This window comes from Fusarium vanettenii (genome assembly GCF_000151355.1).
Source record: "Fusarium vanettenii 77-13-4 chromosome 9 genomic scaffold NECHAsca_6_chr9_2_0, whole genome shotgun sequence".
In the NCBI taxonomy this organism is placed as follows: domain Eukaryota; kingdom Fungi; phylum Ascomycota; class Sordariomycetes; order Hypocreales; family Nectriaceae; genus Fusarium; species Fusarium vanettenii.
This window is the reverse complement of record NW_003315877.1, coordinates 440,639-459,911: the sequence shown is the minus strand read 5'-3', so window position 1 is coordinate 459,911 and position 19,273 is coordinate 440,639. Positions and strand designations below refer to the sequence as shown.

Sequence of the window (19,273 nt, the reverse complement as noted above, 5' to 3'; positions counted from 1 at the left end):
AAGAGTCTGGTTGACGGTGTCGATGCTGTCGTGAAGTCGTTGGCGAAGGATGTGCTACATCACATATGCCTATCTCCTTCCCAAGTTTCTTTTGTGCGATTTGTTTACTGCTGTCATGGGCGTTGCTAGGGTGAGCGGCAGGGGTGGCTGGCATCGCCCTTGCCGTGTTTAACTGGTGCAACTGGGCTGGAGCTTGGGCCAATGACCCACCGCCACCCGGCAGAGCTAAACTTTGTCGAGATTAGCGTTTTAGCCTCAGCAGCTGATGGGTGACAGAAATAGCAGCCTAGCACAGAGCACAGTTAATTCTGTCGCCTCTACAGCAAATCACCTTCCTTTGCTGCAAGTCACTCTTGTACGCGGGGAGGCGCAAACGCGTTCGGGGGAAGGAAAGCTCCAGCCACTTTAGCTCACTAACCATTTTCCCGGACTTGGAGCGCGACTCTTCCCAGTAGACGGCCATCTCCAGACTCTGCTTCTTTCACCATCAACGCCAGACTATCAACACGTTCTGACTACGTCGTTGATCCCATTTTAATCAGGTCGCGCTCCCTCGCGTCATTTTTGCATAATTTTTCTCGTCCCTCCCTCTCTCTCAATTCCTCTTCTCAACAACTTGTCACATCCATCATGGCGCGCACCAAGGAAGACGTTGTCGCGACATCGCCTCGCGTCGCCAAGTCGTCTGCTGGCGTTAGCAAAGATACCGAAACTCCTGTGAAGCGTGGCCGCGGTAGACCTCGCAGCGCCGCTCCTAAGCCCCCCTACGTCCCTAGCGGTCGTCCTCGTGGTCGTCCCAAGGGAAGCACCAAGGCCTCGACCGCGAAGAAGGCTGCTCTCGAAAAAGCAGTTGGCCTCGCCAAGAAGACCGCATCAACGGATGCGACTGGCGCTAAGCGAGGACGTGGCCGACCTCGCAAGAATGCCCAACCCGAGGCCGAATCTACAACCCCCAAGTCTGGCAAGAAGCGTGGCCGGCCAAGCAAGAATGCCACTGAGAGCCCAGCTGCTCAAGATGAGGCCGAGGACGACAACGAGGAGCCTGAGCCCGTTGAGGCTGCTGAGCCAGTGGAGGATGGTAAGCCTTGACCTGCGCTCAGTGATGAAGACCCATGCTAAGGCGCAGCAGCCAACGCCGATGATGAATCGGATGGTGACATTCCCACAGCTGGCCAAGAGGAGTCGGCCGACAAGGAGGTCCGTCCATCACCATGGCTATCCGGTCTTAAGAAGATGTTTCGCTGATTATCGCAGTTGCCGGATGATGACTTGTCCAACTAGAGTGCTGGACGGCGACGTCTGCGCAGAGGATAGCATGGGCCATGTCTATTCCTAGGACGGATTATACTCTATATAAATGCCAGGCGGCTTTATTTGGCTCTGGCATCAAGCTGTGATGCTGGGCAATGTAATGGTATCAGGTTTATGGGCGGTATAGGGGGTTACTGGTTTTACTATGCAGAGGAGTTTTGTGTTATTTATTGATCGAGGCTGGGAAAAGCCGGCTCTTTTCACTACTTGATGGTTTCCTTTGCACTCGACGCGTGATCAAATCTTTCTCCACGTCTCGTACTCATCTTTGAGATGCTCCTTGAGCTTTTGAAACTGTTTCCCAAAGTTCTGGCCACACCTCCAGCACTTCATATCCCACTTTAGATACGGTTCCTCCTTTGTGTTTCTCCGTGGATCATCAGCTGCCAGAGGAAATTCATCAACATTGACCAGAAACGGCGTGTTGAAGGAATTGTAATGCTTCCGGTGCCTCAGCGCCTCCGAGTACATCTCGCGCGACAAGACGTGCACGTGCAGATGTCGCATGCTGGGCACGGCGTGAACTCCGGAAATGACCTCTGCATCCCAGTCCCGTCCCGTCGGCAGCTCCCCGCTCTCGCCGGGTTCTGCGTCTCCATTGAGGACGGCTTGTCGTTGTGCGTCGCTGCGGCTTTCCGGCCCGAGTCGGCGTTGCAGCTCCTTCACCACCAGGGCTCTAAGGCGAGTTGTCTCGGCCTTTACGCTAGCTAGAAACTCGGGGTCGTCGAGTGCCTCAAAAGGATGCAGGAGATTGTGTTTTGTTGAGCGTGGGAGGAGAAGGGTGTGAATCGTCGCCTTGGGATAGCGATCGTTTATGGCGACGAATGAATCGTTGTGGTAGATGACGCGTGAAGACGGGTACGAAGCTGGATCTTCAAGGTAGGCACCCAACCCCATACGATCTCTGAAAGGGTTTCCTCCTCGCGACATTCTAGGCGGCGGAGCGGACGGAGACGCCTTTCGCTTCTGCGTCATGAGTGCCGTGACTGTGAAGCGTGAGAAGGTGACAAGACACTGTGAATGGGTGTTTGCGTACAGGCATTGCGAGCTGATGTTGGTGCTTTCCCTTCAATCTCTTCTTTGGTTATAGCCTCTTCGGGCTCAGAGTCTTGATGCGACATGATTGTTGTAGCGAATTTGAGGTGAGTTGATGGTTTATAGGTAGGGGGATGAGGTTGAGGTGAGGTTGTCATGGGTGCTCATGACAGCCTATCTACGGAGGCCCACAAGGGCTAGTTGCTGCCTCGGACGGACAGAAATGGGCGATATGGTCTTGACCACTATTGACTAAGTTTAATAAGAAAAACAAGACGGACTGTTAGATCCACACATGGAATAAACATTTGTACAACTAAAGATCAGAGTCACTGGCAACGCATTCAAGCTGGGATGATGTCTATTGTCGTCCGTAATGCCCCGTGGTGCACGGCTTCTACCACCATGCTCATGGCTTCTTATTCTCACTCTTGAGCCAGCACACTTTTTCAACATGGACACGAGATACAATAGACACAAAAATCGAGATCCACGTCGAATATCCAGATATGGAATCATAGACATATCTCATGGGGCCTTCTTGCCACCTATCTCAACACCCATGCATGGCCTTCACGTTATTCTCGCCTCAACATCAACAAACATGTCAACCTAGTCAAAGTCATTGCTTTTCCTCTCATGTATAATAACCTCACAAACTTCGCAAACCCAAGCAAATCCCTCGTCTAAGCATCCAACCCATCAAGCTCAATCATCTTCCTCACAAGCGTAATCACCTCCTCATCCTTCAAACTCAACTCAGGATTCTCAACCTTCTTGGCAATCAGCTCGTCTACCATGCCCCTCAGTCTGGCAAGCAACACTCCGATACGGGCCCAGCCTCTGAGTCGTAGCCATCCGTCTACGAGGAGTCCTCTGCCTAGGGTGTCGAGTTCGATGGGGCCTGAGAAGAGAAGGAGTGTATAGGCGTTGAATGCTGCAGCCGTGTTAGTAAGTGTCTATCCAAATGTCATGGTTAATACGTACGCGTTAGATCCCGGATAAAGATCTTACTTGTCGAAATGAGGGTAAAGTACGCCATATACGCCGCATTACCCGAGAAGCCCTGGCTCCCAAACAGAGTGCTGCTGGGATGCACAAATACTCGCCCGTTCTCCTGGTTAAAGTACTTGATCGACCTCGCCTCAGGATCCAACTCAACAGCACCCGACATGGAGCTGGCAAACTTCTTGTCAGGATACTGGATCCTTGCGATCTGAGGCGTAAAGGCTGCTGCCACAAGAGCTCGCAGGAGTTGAGGAGAGTCAGAGCCAACACCGCGACCGTGGGCTTCGCTCGTGGCTTCTGAAGGCGGGACGATGCCAATCTCTCCAAGGGCCGTGTAGTACTGTGCTTTCGTGTTGGAGATGTCAGACAAGGTCTGGAAGTTGAGAAAGTGCTCCTCGCACCAAGACCGAACATGGCGCTGGGGTATACGGTCCTGCATCATGGCATCCCACTCCTGGAAAGCATGGAGATCGGTCAAGAGATCACCATCACCGCTGTAGAATATCATTCGGGCTTCCTTGGCCTCATCTCTCCTCTCTTGTGGCGACACAAACGGACTTCTTGTGCTCAGGATCGCAGCAATCGTCACGCAATCATCCAAGCAGCCAAAGATGGCACCGAATACCATCAGCTTGCCACATCTGAGATCAGCAGGTAGCATGGCGAGTTGCTGACCCATAGCAGTCAACTCATCACCATCGAGGGCTCCCATGCGCTGCAAGAGCCTCATGGCGCCATCAATAGCTGTGGCGTCAGGCGGTGTAGGGGATCGTCCAAGGAATCCAGCAACATCTCTCATGCCCATGGCACGGACTGAAAGACACAGCTGCTCCAAAGGAACACGTCGGATCTCAGGCTCTGGTCGCTCAGGCATCTGCTGCTCCAATTTCTGCGTAAAGAGCTTGTAACATTGGCCTTCTTGGACACGACCAGCTCGACCACGTCGCTGCTTGCAGGCTGCGCGGGATGCCCACGTCTCCTCAAGCTTTCGCATGTTGTTCTGTACATCAAAGCTGGTTTCCTTGACTTTGCCGCTATCAATCACCACCACAATGTCGTCAATGGTGATGGATGTCTCTGCCACATTGGTGGCAACCACAACCTTGCGCTTCCCATGTGGGGCGTTGGTAAACACTCGCTTTTGCTCGCGGGTCTCGAGCGAGGCATGCAGAGGAAGAACATGGAGGGAGCTGATGGCCTTCAGAGCGCGACAAGACTGGTTGATCTCACCAACTCCAGGGAGGAAGATCAGAATACCACCCGTCTTCTTCTCATACGACAGTTCATAGTCGATGGCCTTGACAGCATCCACAAGAAGGCCGTAGTTGATACGAGATCCCAGCTTCTGAATGACCTTGCCCATGGCCTCATCGCCGATGAATGGATCATCAGACTTGTCGGTTCCATATCCAGTCATCCGAATCACATCGTCAAGATAGAACTCGTCCACAGGGAATGTTCGGCCTTCAATCTCGACCATGCCCACGTTGAGTCCTTCCGACGCAAAGTAGTTCTTAAACGTGGCTGCGTCCAGCGTAGCGGACATGAGAATGAGCTTCAGCATATCCTTCTTGGCCTTCATGACGTCGCGGATGAGGTTTAGCAAAAAGTCAGTATCAAGACTTCGCTCGTGCACCTCGTCGATCACGACATGACTGACATCTGCTAGAGACGCTGCCACATCCTCAACTCGACCTCCTGAAGTCTGGAGTCGTCGAAGCAGGACACCAGTGGTAACAAAAGTGATTCGAGTGTCCTTGGACCTCCGTGACTCGCCACGAATTGCATAACCAATCTCATCTCCAACGCGCGAGCATCGCTCTTCCGCAACTCGATCCGCAAGTCCAAGGGCCGAGATTCGTCGAGGCTGTGTGACAATCATGTTGGCACAACCACCCAGTCCATTGGCATACAAATCGTCCAAGACGAACTGCATAGACTGCGTAGATTTACCCGAACCCGTTTCTCCGCTGATGATGGTGACATGGTTGCTCTTCACGGTGCCAATGATGGCTTCCCGCATCTTCCATGCTGGCAGTCTTTGACGCTTCGATAGCATGTCCTTCCACGAAGATGACTCTTGTCGTCGCAGCCATTGCTCCCTGTTCCGCTCATCCTTTACCCACTTGATCACCCTAGGTGCACGAGAAGGTCGCTTCTTCTGGGAAATAGCTGCAACGGGCTTGAACTCGGCCGCAGCCGAAGAGACTGCAGAAATGTCCACAATCTTGCCAGGGTTCTCAATGATGCCGTTGATGTTCTGCTGAACCCAGTCCATAGCCAGATAGATCTTCATTGGCTCATCGCGCAACGACTCTTCAATATGCTCGAGGGCTTTGCGGATGATGCTGAGCTTGATGTAAGAAGGCAGGTTGGCAACGATGGACAGGATCAAGTTCGCAGGATATGTGGCTGGCCGTCGAACTTGTAGATATGCCTCCACGGTTTGCTGTCCATTCTTGACTGAATCCAGCTTGATTCGGATGACGTTGTCGCCGTCTCGCTCAAAACCATCGCCATACATGGCCTCGAGACTTCCAACCTCTTCTTCCCACTGCTCTTCAGGAGAACCCAGATCCAAGAAGTCGGCATCGTCATTATCCTGGGAGTCGCTGGAGAAAAGCAGATTTTGCAACGTCTCGGCAGCTTTACCCTCATCACCACCTTGCTCGTCAAGTACTCTCGTAGCCAGCTCAAGAGAGTACCCAGACTGAGCAAGACGCTTGATGATTCCCTCTCTCCTCAAGTTGGTTGTACCGACAGACACACCAGCAGAGTAGCTTTCCGGCAACGCCCATCTAGGGAGGTCATCTTCGGGAACGTGGATGAGTAGCCACTCAAGCGTCTCTTCTCGGTCTTTGCAATACTCGACTGCTTCCTCAACATGGCTTCGTCGAAATCCAAGCTTAGTCAGTTCCGCGACAATGGAGTCCTTCTGGCTCTTCGGCATGTGGACGTCGTTGGGATTCCACTTGACTCCAGTTCGTAGAAGAGTCTCCAGCTGTGCTCTCGTTTTCTTGCCCATTTCGACCTTGGGCGCAGTAGTCCATCCTTTCATGACATTTGACGATCGTCCAGAACCATTCCCGGCGTTGCTCATGAGGACCAGTCCAGCCGCTCCAGGCATGGCCGCCGCCTTGGCCTTGGCTGCTTCGATCTCCTTCCTCTTCTTTTCCGCCGCAGCCTTGGCCTCCTGTCGTTCTTGAAGTGTCTTGAAAGGATCCGCCTCGTACATCCAAGCCTTGCCCTCTTTCACGTCCGCGGTTTTGAGAGCCTGGAAGTCCTTCCAGAGCGACTTGTGATCCGGCGGAAGCACCGTATGCTTGTTCTGCATGCTGCACACTCTAAAGAGAGCATATGTAGCCGCTGCATGCTTTGCCTCGATAGCTGTCGACCGCATAATCAGGTGCTTATGAGTTGCGGGAATCTTGAAAGGCTCAAGCTTAACCATCTGCTGCGTCTTGGTGTCCTTTGCGCTCAAGGTGACCCAGACGGAGAAACCGTCTGGTGTCTTTCTGGTGTCATATTCCGGCCGCTCCCATCGCTGCTTTTGGCAGTATTCGCTCAGCAAGTTGACGGGCAGTTTTCCAGTCCATGAAGAGCCACCGATGAGTTGCTTCACTGTTGGTTTGGGAGGACCCGTTGATGGAGCTTCGGGGGTTGAAGTACCCGCCTTCTGTCCTTTCTTACCCTTGCCTTGCTCCTTGGGCGCAGCAGAGGGAAGCGGGTTGGACAGATCAATCCCCGCGTTGGCCTTAGCCTTTCCTTTTTTCGCCATGATGGAGGCTGAGAATCCGGGTGCGTTGTTGTAGAAGGAATAATATCAAGCTGGAGGCGATTGGTGGAGCTCTACGCGAAGTGACCAACCATCCTAATCAAGTTGCTTGGATTGGTTGAAAGAGCAAGTAAACATATGCTCTTAGTGGACACAGAGGATTAATATGGACTCGGTATCGCCAATAACAGATTTATCTGTATTTATATCAAGAAGAGATGGGCGAAAGACGCCGAGGTTGTCCAAAGAAGCCAGATTTGTGAGGTCAACCTAAGTCTGTCACTGCCTAATTGTCCAGAAAAATTGTTTGGCTAGTTCACACTGTGCGAGACCATACAGTTGTGTTGTGTAATACAGTGCGATAGTCATGATAGTTTCTTACCCCACCATACCTTTAAAATCGTTGCTGACCGTCTTCAAGAGGAATGAATTCGCAATCATTCGGATACAATTTGAGATTAGACAGACTTTATAAATGCGATTTCCCAGAGACATCGATATCATTGTACACATAAACCAGCGTCACATGTCATCACTGTCATCACCAAAGCCATGCGAATCATACAATGAGGGGCAAACACTCCTTATTTTTGTTGACTACGGGTTCGGCTACTGTTGAACCAGACACACCACCACTTGGTAGTGAATCAGCCGCAGTTTTCAAGCTTCATCTCGGAATCTCCCGATGCACTAGCACGGGGTTCCACCTCCATTCGCATCAATCATGCATGATGCTGCCAGACTCCTTCGGCGCCGTGTTGCGCGAGTCTTGTGGGCCTGGACAACACCCTTCATGATGCCCTTCTGCCTCCACTTCGACTCGTCCACCTTGGCCACTTCTCCGGCACTCCTCTCGAGATGCGAAGCGCCTCCGCTGTCCTCGCTCTCTCACTTTCTTCCTCTCTCAGGCTGGAGCTTTCAAGCTACCATAGGGCCTGTATTCTGCGGGGATGGGATTTTCCCTCGCATAAACCTTCCAGATACATTAAAAAGACGCGGTTGGGTTGGGTTGGGGTGTGTGATATCATAGGGGTGGGGGGTAAAATGACAGTCTGGTAGAACTGTACTGGGTAAGGGGTCGTGATGCTACTATAATGCTAGGGTTGAAGACTGCTCCACGTTTCGGATATCCAGTCGGAAGTCATCAAAAGGCATGCATTGTCCTCTCAGAACGCTGCTGCAAGGTCAGGCCCTACATGTCCATCGCGTCGCTGCCCTTGCCAAAATCGAAGCCGCCAGAGGGGGCAGCACCGTTGGCGCCGAAGCCAAAGGTGCCGTTGGGGCCGGCGGGCTGCGAGGCCATACCCTCATCAGCGTTCTCCTCATCGTCAGAGAAATACTTCTCAATGATGTTGTAGGCCTTCATGTAAATCTCCTCGTTGGCGTTGTTCTGGCAGTCGTGGATCTTCTCCATACCACCGCACTCCTCGATGAAGAGAGCATAACGGTTGATGGAGTCACCGCTCTCGCCAGCAGCCTGCTTGTCGAGGTCGCCAATCTTAAGAATGTTCTCAAGACCATCGAGAGCAACCTGGATGATCTTGTTGTCGGGGCAGGCGAGGAGATCGCAGAGAGGCTTGATGCAGCCCTGAGCAACGAGATATCGGATCTGCTCAGGCTTCTGCAGACCTCCAGAGGTGGCGTTGCTGATGGCCCAGCAAGCCTCCTTGCGGGTCTTCAGGTCACCATTCTGGAGAAGGTGGATCAGAGGAGGAATGATGTTGGCATCGATAACGGCCTGGATCTGGGACGAGTTGCCGGCGGTAATGTTGGAGATGGTCCAGCAAGCCTCCTTGCGGATACCGTCCTTGGTGGAGCTGAGCAGAGAAAGAAGGCAGGGCAGGGCACCGCAGTTGATGATGACCTGAGTCTGGACATCGTCACCGGTGACAATGTTTCCGACGGAGCGCAGCGCAGGGGTCTGGACAGAGGTGGAGGCGTGCATGAGCAGTTCCACGAGTCGGCGGGGGATGCCGGCCTCGATAACGGCCTGGATCTTGTCGTTGGATCCATCAGACAGGTAAGAGATGGCCCAGCAAGCATCGATCAACACCTCATCGTCGAGGGAGTAGACCAGCTTGGAAAGGACGGGGAGGGCAGGGGCGATCTAATAGCACATGTCAGCTTGCGTTCACATGGTTCGATGTTTGGTCACTTACGGTGCTCCAATCGGGCTGAGGAGTCTTGCCACGGCAGAAGTTGCTAAGAGTCCAAGTCGCATTACGGAGCATGCTGAGCTTGCGGCTATCACCGAGGAGGTTAAGGAGAGGCTTCAGGGCACCGCAGCTGAGGACGTAGTCGCGGCAGTGAGGGCTGTCACCGGCAATGTTGCCGAGGGCCCAGACGGCCTGTTCCCGCACATCGGGCTCAGGGCTGGCAAGAAGCTCGACGAAGATGGGGACAGCGCCGGCCTCGATAACAACCTGTGTCTGGGTGGCGGAGCCGGAGGCAATGTTGGTCAGAGCCCAGGCAGCCTCGAACTGGACAAGGGTATGGGGGGATCGCAGGAACTCGACGAAGCGGCTGACAACACCGGTCTTGATGACCTCCTCGATCGGGGGGTTACGCTCCTTGGAGAGCAGCTTTCGGAACTTGGTGGTGGCTTGGATCTGCGCATCGATCTGTTCCGAGAAGACGCCAGCGACCATCTGAGGAAGGTCCTCGTTCAGCTAAGAGGAGGGGTCAGCAAGGGGTCTCTTGGCGACGATTCAGGCTAGGATTGTGAAAGTTGAAGGGCACGCAAAAGCGGTTGGGCCATGGAGCGGGACGTGAGCGTCATGGCAGGCGTGGTCGGCCTCTGCTCAGGTCACCGAGCCATACGCAATGTGGGGTTCCATGAGATGGTTTCTTTTCCCCCACATCACAGGCGGGAGGGACGGGGCGAAGCGAAGACGAGATTTGCAAGCCCGCTTCGAGTGAGAAGTAGACGACGCATGGATGAAACGGAAGATGAAGCACATACCTGAGACTCGGTGGGAGCGGACTCATCATCGCTGTCGGGGGCGGCGCCGAGGGAAGCGCCAGGGCGGTTCTCACCGGTTCCAATACCTCGTCGCTTGGCCAAGTTCTCCTCACGCTTCGCCTTTCGGATCTCAACCTGCTGCTCCTCGCGGCGGCGACGAAGCTCCTCAGGCTTGAAGGTGTTCTTGGCCTTGAACTGGGTGCGGCGATGCTCGGGGATGTATCGCTCAGCCATGGTGACTGGTATTGTTTTGGTAGGAGGGGGCGTTGGTAGGTGAACAGCAGCAGCAAATTCTTGTGCGGGGGGGAAGCGCAAAGAAGTATGAGTAGAAGGGAGCCCAGCGTTTAAATGAAAATAGGCTGGCTCAATAAGGTTCCTCGCTTGGGTAAGATGGCGGGAAGAGTCGAGAGATGTGAGGAGGAAAGGGAAAAGGAGGAGGAAGAAGATTTTGTTGTTGATGGAGAAGGTGAAAGAGGAAGGGAAGGCTTAAGTTGGGTTGGTCGGCCGGGGACTGGACTAGGAGGGCGTTGAAATGATTTGACCCAGCAGGCGAGTCTTTCTTTGGGCGACGGGCAACAGTCACCACTGACTTCCAGGAGAGCTAGGCCTAAAAAGAAGCCGCTACCGCCTGTGCCAAAATAAAGGGCCCCGGTCGGGTGATTTCAGCCTCAGGTCTCAGGCAGAAACTTGGCTTGGGGCGCAATGGAAAGCGTCCAGAATCATCCACGCATGGATGGATGGGCCATTCACCCACTTGCAGCCCAGGCAAATAGCTTCTCCTCACTGAAAGAAAGGCGGTGGGTGATGAGTGGTGCCTGAAGTCGATGCATCAGGTACTTGGCAAACACTGCTAGCTACTTCAACAATCTGTACACAGTATCTACACTATTGAAAAATTGCTCTTGTCCTCGCTCCCAAATTTGTCCCTTCACATGAAAAGCAAAGCAATTTGCCACAAAATTAAGATGAACGGTCAAATCACATGCAACGTCACGTGCTGCCGCGACACAAAGACATGGAGGGGCAAGCCTCTCTACGCGTCTGGTCCCTTTCATGTACGCTCAGACGCCATGGACCACCGCGTCTCACTGGCACTCTCTCCATCCCACGACGACGTCACATCTCAACTGTGACTATACGCGACCGCGTAAAGCTGCAAACAATCAGGGATCCTCTTATTCACGGTCATTTGCTTCGTGATGCGGGAACTGCCTTGCAGCTCCTTCGTCAGCTACAATGTCGCCGCCACCCTTACTTCCGGGCTATGTCTCGATTCGTAATATCCTTGACGGCCAGATCCGCCAAAATTCCATGGTCAATGTCGTTGGTGTCATCGTCGATTGTCGTGCTCCTGTTCCAACGAGAGGCACTGGTGAGGCTCTCTCCTATCACCACCTCTTCCCACCAAACACTAACACGCGCCCAGACTGGAAATGTCAACTTCGCATCTATGACTCTTCAGTTGAACAAGACTCTGAATCTTCCATCTGTCTCAACATTTTCCGTCCTAGCAATGAGATGCCAAAAGCTGGCTGTGGCGATGTTGTACTCATTCGCTCAGCCAAAGTGCGTGCCACCACATGCCACGGGCAGCATCCTCACTGACTGGCTTCCCAGGTTCAAAAGTATAACATGGACATGCCTTCGCTCATAACCAACTGGAAAACTTCCATCTCATTATACCAAGCCTCCAAAATTCCCAAGCCCCCAGCCGATGCCTCGGTCGCACTTCATCATCCTATCAAATCAAAGGACCGACTTCCTGATAACAAGGAGAATGCCTTTGTCTCTCAGATGTACCACAGCATCGACAAAGACCGTCTCCCAACAGAAGTCGAATTCGAGACTATGGTGCTCACATCAACAAATGTCAAAGACAAGTTCAACCTCCTCGAGAATGTCAGGGATGGCATGTTCTGCGACATGGTGGTTCAGATCGTCAAGCCTCCCTACGACATGGGCGATAAGGTGACGCTTTGGGTTGCCGACTATACTAAGAACGACTCATTTTATGAGTTCAGCTACAATGGGGATCTCCCTGGAGGTCGAGACGGCGATCCGTATGGCTACACCGACAAGTTCATGGACACTTCTTCCACTCCCAGTTCCAACTGGACAGGACCTTTCGGTAAACGATGCGTCCAAGTGACATGCTGGGAGCCTCACGCCACTGTGATTCGTGAGACTAACATCAAAGTTGGTCAATGGGTGTCTATCCGGAACGTGCAGATCAAATTGGGACGCAACAACGCCAATTTGGAGGGATTCTTGAGAGAAGACCGCGGTGCCAGCGGACCAAAACTCAACATCTGCCCACTGACTCTAGATGACCCCGAGAACGTCAATCCTCATATGAAGGACGCCCTCCGAAGGAAGCGAGACTACGAACGCCTCAAGAAAACCCAGATCAAGGATATAGCCGAGGCAGGCAAGGTAGGCCAAAAACGCAAGTCAGAGTTATCCACCGAGTCGGAAACCAAAAAAGAGAATTCCAAGACGAAACGGAAAGCAAAACGTGCACGAGCTCAGCTGAGCCAGAAGAAGGATGAACAACCTGTTGAGATATCAGACCTGAACTCCCGAGGTAATACCAGGCTTCACCTTGAGTCACACTCTGATCTGCTAACTTGAACCTATAGTGAAATGCGAAAACATGGACAAGCCCACCAGCTTCGTGGCTGAAATGACTGAGCCTGTGTATCACCAGACAACCATTGACGGGCAGGATGTGAAGCTCCAACTGCCCTTTGTAAACACCAACTACCGCTCCAATGTCAGAGTCGTCAACTTTTTCCCTTCGAACCTCGTGGATTTCGCCCGCCCCAAGAAAGAAACAGAGTTCGACATCCTCTCGGACGATGGAGAGGAATCCCTCTCTGGCAGCGGCTCAGAAGAAGAGGAAGATGCAGATCAGAGTACCTTGGACAACTTTGCAGTAAAGCGCAACTGGGAATGGCGCTTTTACCTGGAGCTTGAAGACGCTGCTGTCCCTGAGAAGAAGAGCAAGCAGAGGATGTGGGTTGCAGTCGATAACCACGCTGCTCAGTGTCTTCTCAGCCTCGATGCGTCCAACTTGAGGCACGAGACAAAGGATCTGCAAATGCTTCGCGATCGACTATTCACACTCTGGGGGGAACTGGAAGAGCGCAAGAGTCTGGCCCAGACTAAGAAGAGGGAAGCCCAAGAAGCCGCTCGAAAGGGGAAGCCCCCTAGTGACAGCGATGATGAGGACGAGCAGCCTCGCAAGACCAAGAACTCAGATAAGACGCCGGTGTCTAGTCGGCCGTTTGCATGCTGTATTCGACAATACGGCGTCAAGGTTTTGGAGTCTGATCCAGGCAAGGCCGACGCGGGAGAAGGGAAGCGCTGGCAGAGAATGTACAATCTCTTTGGAACACGGATAGCAGGCTAGGAGTCTGACGGTACTTGTTTGGTTCACGGACGGAAAAATGGGCAAGCCAGAGAGTTTGGGCCGTGGAGTTTTGCATTTCGGCGGCGCTCATAGGTACATGTAGGTATTTCCTTGACCTGGACACACACCAGGGGAAAAAATAGGGCGTAAAGGAAACTTGTCTGAATAGAAAATGTAATGACAAAACGTTTTGACTTGAGGGTTTCTTTTCTTTCGCACACACAACAATCTCTAGACGCCGCGAGCTTTCCTTCGGTCACATACCCAGACTCCAAACCCTGACGACACACGTGTGGGAGACCAAGAGAGGCTACCTTGATAGAAACACAGAAAACAATAGAAAAAAAAAAGGGAGGTCATGTTTGAGACAGTGAGCCTACAAAGTCGCAACTTAACATGTTAATAGAGAAAAGTCCAATAGTTCCCGCCTGAAAAAGAGCATCGTGTCCACCATTTACACATTTGCAAAAGCCAAAAACAAAAAACAGCCTCGCCTTTTAATCTCCGAGAACTTCATCATCTGATTCGTGAGCTGGTCGTTCCTCTTCGTGTTCGTCGTCGTCGTCGATAGGATCCTCCTCAAGGAGGCCCTTGCGCCGGAGATCCTCCCGCGAGCCCTCCTCGGGTGGCGGCGTGTCGTCAAAGATGTCGTCCGAGCCAGAGTCGTCATCCCCGATGGTGACGATGGGCTCGCTGAGCTGCGGCTTCTGGGTCTTGGAGACGGCGGCGGTGGAGGGGGGCTGGACGCTGGCGGCCTTCTTCCTTGTGCGCTCGGCGAGCTTCTCCTCGTCGAGGTAGGCGACGACTTCTTTGAAGTTGTGACCGAGTTTGTGTTGGTTGCGGAGTAGACGTCTCCGTAGCTTGCCGGCGTGGGCGCCACGGCTGTCTACGAGTCTCGCTGTGATGGCGAGGACGTACTTGGCCGTGAGCTCACAGAGCGCCTTTTCGGCCTTGAGTTCGGCGGCGAACCGCTCTTCGTCAGACAGGCTCTCGTCCTCATCATCCTCGTCTTCATCTTCGTCATCGGCCACGGGATCTTCATCCTCAGCTGGCTCGTTCAGAGTCTTGTCCTTCTTTGACTTCTTGGCGTATTGTCGCTCGGCGCCGTCAAAAATGGCGACCAATTCGGGCACAAGGCCTGACTCAATCTCCTGGATTAGTGACTTGTACTTTTCTCCACCCGTCGCCGCCTCTGACTCGGAGCTTGACGAAGGACGGAAGTGCTCGATCGTTGGTCGAAGGCTTGCAAAAGTGAGATGGAGATCGCAAAGACTTCCGGTAGCAAATAGTCGAAGCTGGTCGATGGCAGCTCGAGATGAGAGTGTCTCGATGAGATGTCTACGGAATGTCTGCCGTAGCACGGATAGGCGGTCAAGATCAGCGTCTGCGATATTCACACCAGACGACAGAAGCTTGGAGAATGCCCGGGCCTTCCACATAAAGTAGAACTGGCAACTCTTGATGGCGAACGAAACCACCTCGTCCTCGAGATCATCGAGGTCCTCGTCATCCAAAGGCTCGTACTTGCCCCGGTGCACGATGTTGGCCAGAATCTGGATAACTGGTGATACAGGTGATTCCTCAGTACCACCTTCAGCTTCAAGAACGTCGATGCAATCCGAGATGCTCGCCAACTTGCTAATCTTGAGAAGAACTGTCGACAGCTCCTTGAGAGGTGCTTCGGCGAGGTTTCCTCGTGATGAGATTTCGCACGTCTTGTCAAAGTTGTGAAGAGCAGTGACGACATTTTCCCAGAGGTTCGAGAGCTTGCCGTCAGTCAGCTCCTCGAGTTCGTCGTACTGTCGTGAATGCAGCAAAGCTGTAGCCGCCTCGGACAAGACTCTCTTATCGTCGTGTCTGTTAAACTGCGTGCTGACCTCATCAAGCAGACTCTCATACTTGCTGGTATCTTGTCGCAGTTGCTGGAAGACGTCTAGGTTGAGAAAATGAGCCAGACGAAGAACAATTGCTGCTGTATCTGGTTCGGCACCAAACTTGCTGAGGAGCTTGGGGATGAGACTGACAAGCTCAAGCGCAATGTCTTCGGAGCTCAACCCATCAGTTGTCTGCAGCTTCTTTCTCCCCTTGTCGTGCTCGCTAGCCTGGGCAAGGCTTGACTTGACTGCTGAGCTCAAAACATCCAAGAGAATCGCCTCTTCAGTTGCTGCGGGAGCGACGGCCTTCTTGAATGCCCTTTCTGCATCATTGGCCCTGGACTTTGACCTTGAGCTGGTCGTGTGGTCGTAGAGGAGGTAGCCCGCCAGTATCCTCCAGTCTTTGATCTCTTCGACTCTCTCATAGAGAACCTGCGATGCCAACGAGATTCTGGTGTCGGGGATTGTTGCCTCCAAAAGATCCACGGCGACGTCTAGCCTCAGGCTCTGTGCGGCTTGATGGTGTTCCTCAATCTGACTGTCGTAAATAGCGAGCGTCTCAGCGAGGCACTTGAGATCAGCCCAGTCGGCGCGAGGTGCGTCAAAGGGATCCTGTGGTCTTGCATCGTCGTATTTTCCTGCGGGTATCTCATCCATCACCTCTGAGCCACCGAGGTCTTCCAGCTTCGAGTCGAGGGCCTCATCAACGCACGCCACAAAGAATCCGACCACGGCTTTTCGAATTCTGAACTCATTATCAAAGATCAGCTTTCCAATGGCATCAATCTCTTCAGCTTCCAGCATGCCCTTGGCACGAAGAACGTCGATCAAGCCAATTGCCGCCACGCGAACAAAGACCTCGGAATCCTTGCAGGCCATCTCTATGAGCCTGGGTCGGAATCTGTCGATAAAGTGGCCAAGCTGGGACGCGTCTCGCTTGAAAACCTTGGTAAGCTGCTTCAGAACCTCATGTCGAGTCGGCGCGTTGGTATCTGACAGCATCCAACCAAGGTAACGGAGGTAGCTTGGCTCAAGAAAAACGTTTGGCAAGCCTAGGATCCAGTTTCCGAGTGCTTCGACGCACTCAGTTCGGATCTTGGGGTCAACATCTCGGTAGCGATGAACAAAGACTGTGTCAAAGAAGGATTGAATCGCTTCACTGCAGATCTTGCGGTTGCTGTTGTTCTTGTCCAGTTCCTTCTGATGGTCCGCTGCCATGACTTTGCTCTTGGCTTTCTTGGCCTTCTGCAGGCGAATCCCGACATGGCTGATTCTGTCGTCCAATCTGTCCGCTACCCTCACCAGTCCCGTCAGAGCGGATAGTGATATGGTAGTAGCGGTGTGGCGGAAAGGTCGGAGAGACGATGAAGACATGCTGGCCAGCCAGGCGTGAAGATTATCGATTAGACTCTCATCTTGATAGATGAGGTTGGCCTCGTGGATGGCCAAGAGGAGCTCCTCGAAGAAGCTCACTAGGATGTCGCGGAAGGACCGCGTAAACTTGGTTCTAGAGATTAGAGGATAATCTGTGATTTGTTGCTGTCATCTTGTCAGCACCACTTCTAACGCCTCAGGCGCGTTACGGCCGTACCTCTTGGTAAACACTCTGAAGATCAATCAGTCGGTTGGGGATGTTCTCGGGGTCCCGAATGTCGTCCTCGTTGACCTCCTGGTCACAGCCGGCGCATTGCAGGATGCAATTCACGAGGTCCGTCATGGCTGCAGCTTCGTCTTCGCGGTATTTGTGCACCCATTCTGTGACGACCGACTCGACAGATTCTCCTCCAGTACCAAAGAGATCAGCTAGAGAAAAGTTAGCATCGGAAAAGCGCGCATCAAGCCGAGAGTGCGCCTACCGAAAAGGCCGGTTCCCTTCTCGGCCGCCTCCTCAATGCGAACCGTCTTCTTAGGCCTGCTGGGAAGGCTCTTGGCGGCGTGGGTAACTCGCGCAGGTCGCGAAGGCTGAGATCCATTGATCTTGGGCTTTTTGGAGGATGGCTTCTTTGCGCGACTTGTTTGCGACGACTTCTTCCTAGAGCGCGGCGCAGGGTGGTCTTCGTCGCTCTCATTGTCGGGCTCGTCGCTCATCTCCTCGTCAGAATCAGGCGCTTCATTCTCGGCATCCTCCTCGTCTTCTTCGTCATCATCTGCATCGTCTCGCTTGCGCTTCGTGTTGGAGGATTGAGTGGCGGGCTCGGGGGTGAACTTGGCGGGCGCTCTCACGACGCGTCCCGAACGACGACGCGTTGTGCCGTCGGGATCGGGGGTCGGGGTGAGGGTCGCGTTATTGTCCATGGTCTCTCGTAGAGGCAGTCGCGAGGCTGACATTGAGTATATGGACTTTGCAGTCTTGAACCCTCGATGCGGGGGCGACAATGGTGTTGCAGGCCACTTGGCGCGTCGAATGTCGCGTGGATGACGGCGCAAGCTATTTTGGAAAGTGGGCGGTTTCTGGTGCTGGAAGATGGCGGATGAACGTCGGGGAGGGGAGGTGCCTAACGACCTTGGAGAGCTAGCTGAGCCACCTGAGCCACTGGCCCAAGCTCCGCTTCCAAGTTGGCACTTGGCAGCCCCAGAACAAGCGGGGCCCCAGCCACAATCCACGCACTCTTATCAAGGCTTGTTTGTTTCAACTTGAGAGGAAATGCTTCTACTATTCATGATAAAGATGGAGATATTTTATATCAGATGAAATTGGCCCTTCACTCATTCCTTCTCGTTCCTTAAATCACATACATCACCAATATGGTTCCAAAATGGAATCGCCTTTCCCTCCGTCCTCTTCCTCCCCCGGTGATGGCCGCATCGTCGTTGGTCTCTTGCCTGATGGTGGGAGCGGTCTCCAAGCAATGACTTATCAGTATCCACTGAAACTGATCTCTCCTGCGCCTTCACCAACTCAACCAAGCATCTTGGTCTTTCTTTTATCATATGGAGGCGGTCTTGTTGCTGGGGACAGTGTCAGCTTGACCGTCCGTGTCAAACAGAAAGCGAAACTCAGTATCGCTACGCAAGGACATACCAAGGTCTTCAAATCCCCCTCGGCAGATGTCACCACGCGGCAGAATTTAAATGTCACTATCGACGATGAGGCTTCCATGTGTCTTCTTCCGGACCCTGTCCAACCGTTCGAGGACAGTGTGTATGCGCAAACACAGATATTCCGACTCAAGAGCCGGGCTTCGCTGTGTCTTCTGGACTGGGTGACTCAAGGTCGTGCAGCCCGCGGAGAAAACTGGAGTTTCCACAAATGGTCTGGGCGCAACGAGATCTGGCTCTGCGATCAACGTGACGCCTCTACCGAAAGGCTTTTGGTGCGAGACTCAATCATTCTCTCGAGAGAAGCGAGCAAGTCTGTTGGTCGATCACTCCCAGACATGATGCAGAACTTGGCGATATCCGGGACTCTCATCTTACGTGGAAGCAAGATGGGGTCCTTGGGAGAGTTCTTCATGAGCGAGTTTGCCGCACTTCCTCGAATTGGGGCCAGGGATTTCCGGTCACCAGAAGCGAAGGCGGCGGGCGAGCCAAATCTCTCGGACCATGAGCGTTGGCGCTTGCAGAGACTTGAGAAGGAAACCCAGGGTGGTATCCTCTGGTCTGCAGCACACGTCCGAAGCTGTGTGGTCGTCAAGTTCGGCGCGAAAACTGTGGAGGCTGGGAGAGATTGGATCGGAGCAATGATCGTCAAGGAAGGGAGCATTGCCGACCAATTCGGTGACCAGGCTCTCATGTGTCTTCGATAGAACTTGCCAGTCAAGGATCGGGCATGATATCGGTGGCTCCATTCACGCTGTCTATGAGCACATGAACAACATGGCTTTCATGATAATGTTACAATTTACATCATATACCAAAGACAAGAATATCACAGTACACGCTCGCCTATCAGATAT

The 19,273-nt window shown here is 53.1% G+C and overlaps 7 protein-coding genes across 7 annotated transcripts; 3 read left to right on the top strand and 4 right to left on the bottom strand.

Moving 5' to 3' along the window:
* Positions 1-456: 456 nt before the first annotated feature.
* Positions 457-1,535, top strand: HMGA2101 (uncharacterized protein). Its single transcript, XM_003050338.1, has 3 exons — positions 457-1,078; positions 1,130-1,197; positions 1,255-1,535. The coding sequence occupies exons 1-3, from the start codon at positions 631-633 to the stop codon at positions 1,279-1,281; spliced, it is 543 nt and encodes a 180-aa protein (XP_003050384.1). The 5' UTR covers positions 457-630; the 3' UTR covers positions 1,282-1,535.
* Positions 1,536-1,548: 13 nt separating this feature from the next.
* On the bottom strand, positions 1,549-2,432 carry NECHADRAFT_49288 (uncharacterized protein; the record flags this gene model as incomplete). The annotated part of the gene is made up of 2 exons (XM_003049962.1): positions 1,549-2,297; positions 2,348-2,432. The coding sequence occupies 2 exons, from the start codon at positions 2,430-2,432 to the stop codon at positions 1,549-1,551; spliced, it is 834 nt and encodes a 277-aa protein (XP_003050008.1).
* Positions 2,433-3,032: 600 nt separating this feature from the next.
* NECHADRAFT_49386 (uncharacterized protein) lies at positions 3,033-7,132 on the bottom strand (the record flags this gene model as incomplete). Its single annotated transcript, XM_003049961.1, has 2 exons — positions 3,033-3,283; positions 3,334-7,132. The coding sequence occupies 2 exons, from the start codon at positions 7,130-7,132 to the stop codon at positions 3,033-3,035; spliced, it is 4,050 nt and encodes a 1,349-aa protein (XP_003050007.1).
* Positions 7,133-7,696: 564 nt separating this feature from the next.
* Positions 7,697-10,575, bottom strand: NECHADRAFT_71739 (uncharacterized protein). Its single transcript, XM_003049960.1, has 3 exons — positions 10,092-10,575; positions 9,289-9,798; positions 7,697-9,236 (listed from the first exon to the last, which is right to left on the bottom strand). The coding sequence occupies exons 1-3, from the start codon at positions 10,323-10,325 to the stop codon at positions 8,322-8,324; spliced, it is 1,659 nt and encodes a 552-aa protein (XP_003050006.1). The 5' UTR covers positions 10,326-10,575; the 3' UTR covers positions 7,697-8,321.
* A 1,148-nt stretch (positions 10,576-11,723) lies between these two features.
* Positions 11,724-13,571, top strand: NECHADRAFT_105275 (uncharacterized protein; the record flags this gene model as incomplete). The annotated part of the gene is made up of 2 exons (XM_003050337.1): positions 11,724-12,675; positions 12,731-13,571. The coding sequence occupies 2 exons, from the start codon at positions 11,724-11,726 to the stop codon at positions 13,501-13,503; spliced, it is 1,725 nt and encodes a 574-aa protein (XP_003050383.1). The 3' UTR covers positions 13,504-13,571.
* Positions 13,572-14,000: 429 nt separating this feature from the next.
* On the bottom strand, positions 14,001-17,672 carry NECHADRAFT_84677 (uncharacterized protein; the record flags this gene model as incomplete). The annotated part of the gene is made up of 3 exons (XM_003049959.1): positions 14,001-16,916; positions 16,969-17,180; positions 17,234-17,672. The coding sequence occupies 3 exons, from the start codon at positions 17,670-17,672 to the stop codon at positions 14,001-14,003; spliced, it is 3,567 nt and encodes a 1,188-aa protein (XP_003050005.1).
* A 461-nt stretch (positions 17,673-18,133) lies between these two features.
* Positions 18,134-19,229, top strand: NECHADRAFT_105274 (uncharacterized protein; the record flags this gene model as incomplete). The annotated part of the gene is made up of 1 exon (XM_003050336.1): positions 18,134-19,229. One exon carries the CDS (start codon positions 18,134-18,136, stop codon positions 19,121-19,123), a length of 990 nt encoding a protein of 329 aa, XP_003050382.1. The 3' UTR covers positions 19,124-19,229.
* Between the last annotated feature and the right edge of the window lie 44 nt (positions 19,230-19,273).

Excerpts from the sequence above, each read along its gene's own strand:
- NECHADRAFT_71739 (XM_003049960.1), bottom strand. The coding sequence starts at position 10,325 with ATGGCTGAGCGATACATCCCCGAGCATCGCCGCACCCAGTTCAAGGCC. Across the intron at positions 9,799-10,091 it reads CCGCTCCCACCGAGTCTCAG|CTGAACGAGGACCTTCCTCA; the intron begins GTATGTGCTTCA and ends CCCTCCTCTTAG. Across the intron at positions 9,237-9,288 it reads CTCAGCCCGATTGGAGCACC|ATCGCCCCTGCCCTCCCCGT; the intron begins GTAAGTGACCAA and ends ATGTGCTATTAG.
- HMGA2101 (XM_003050338.1), top strand. The coding sequence starts at position 631 with ATGGCGCGCACCAAGGAAGACGTTGTCGCGACATCGCCTCGCGTCGCC. Across the intron at positions 1,079-1,129 it reads TGCTGAGCCAGTGGAGGATG|CCAACGCCGATGATGAATCG; the intron begins GTAAGCCTTGAC and ends AAGGCGCAGCAG. Across the intron at positions 1,198-1,254 it reads AGGAGTCGGCCGACAAGGAG|TTGCCGGATGATGACTTGTC; the intron begins GTCCGTCCATCA and ends TGATTATCGCAG.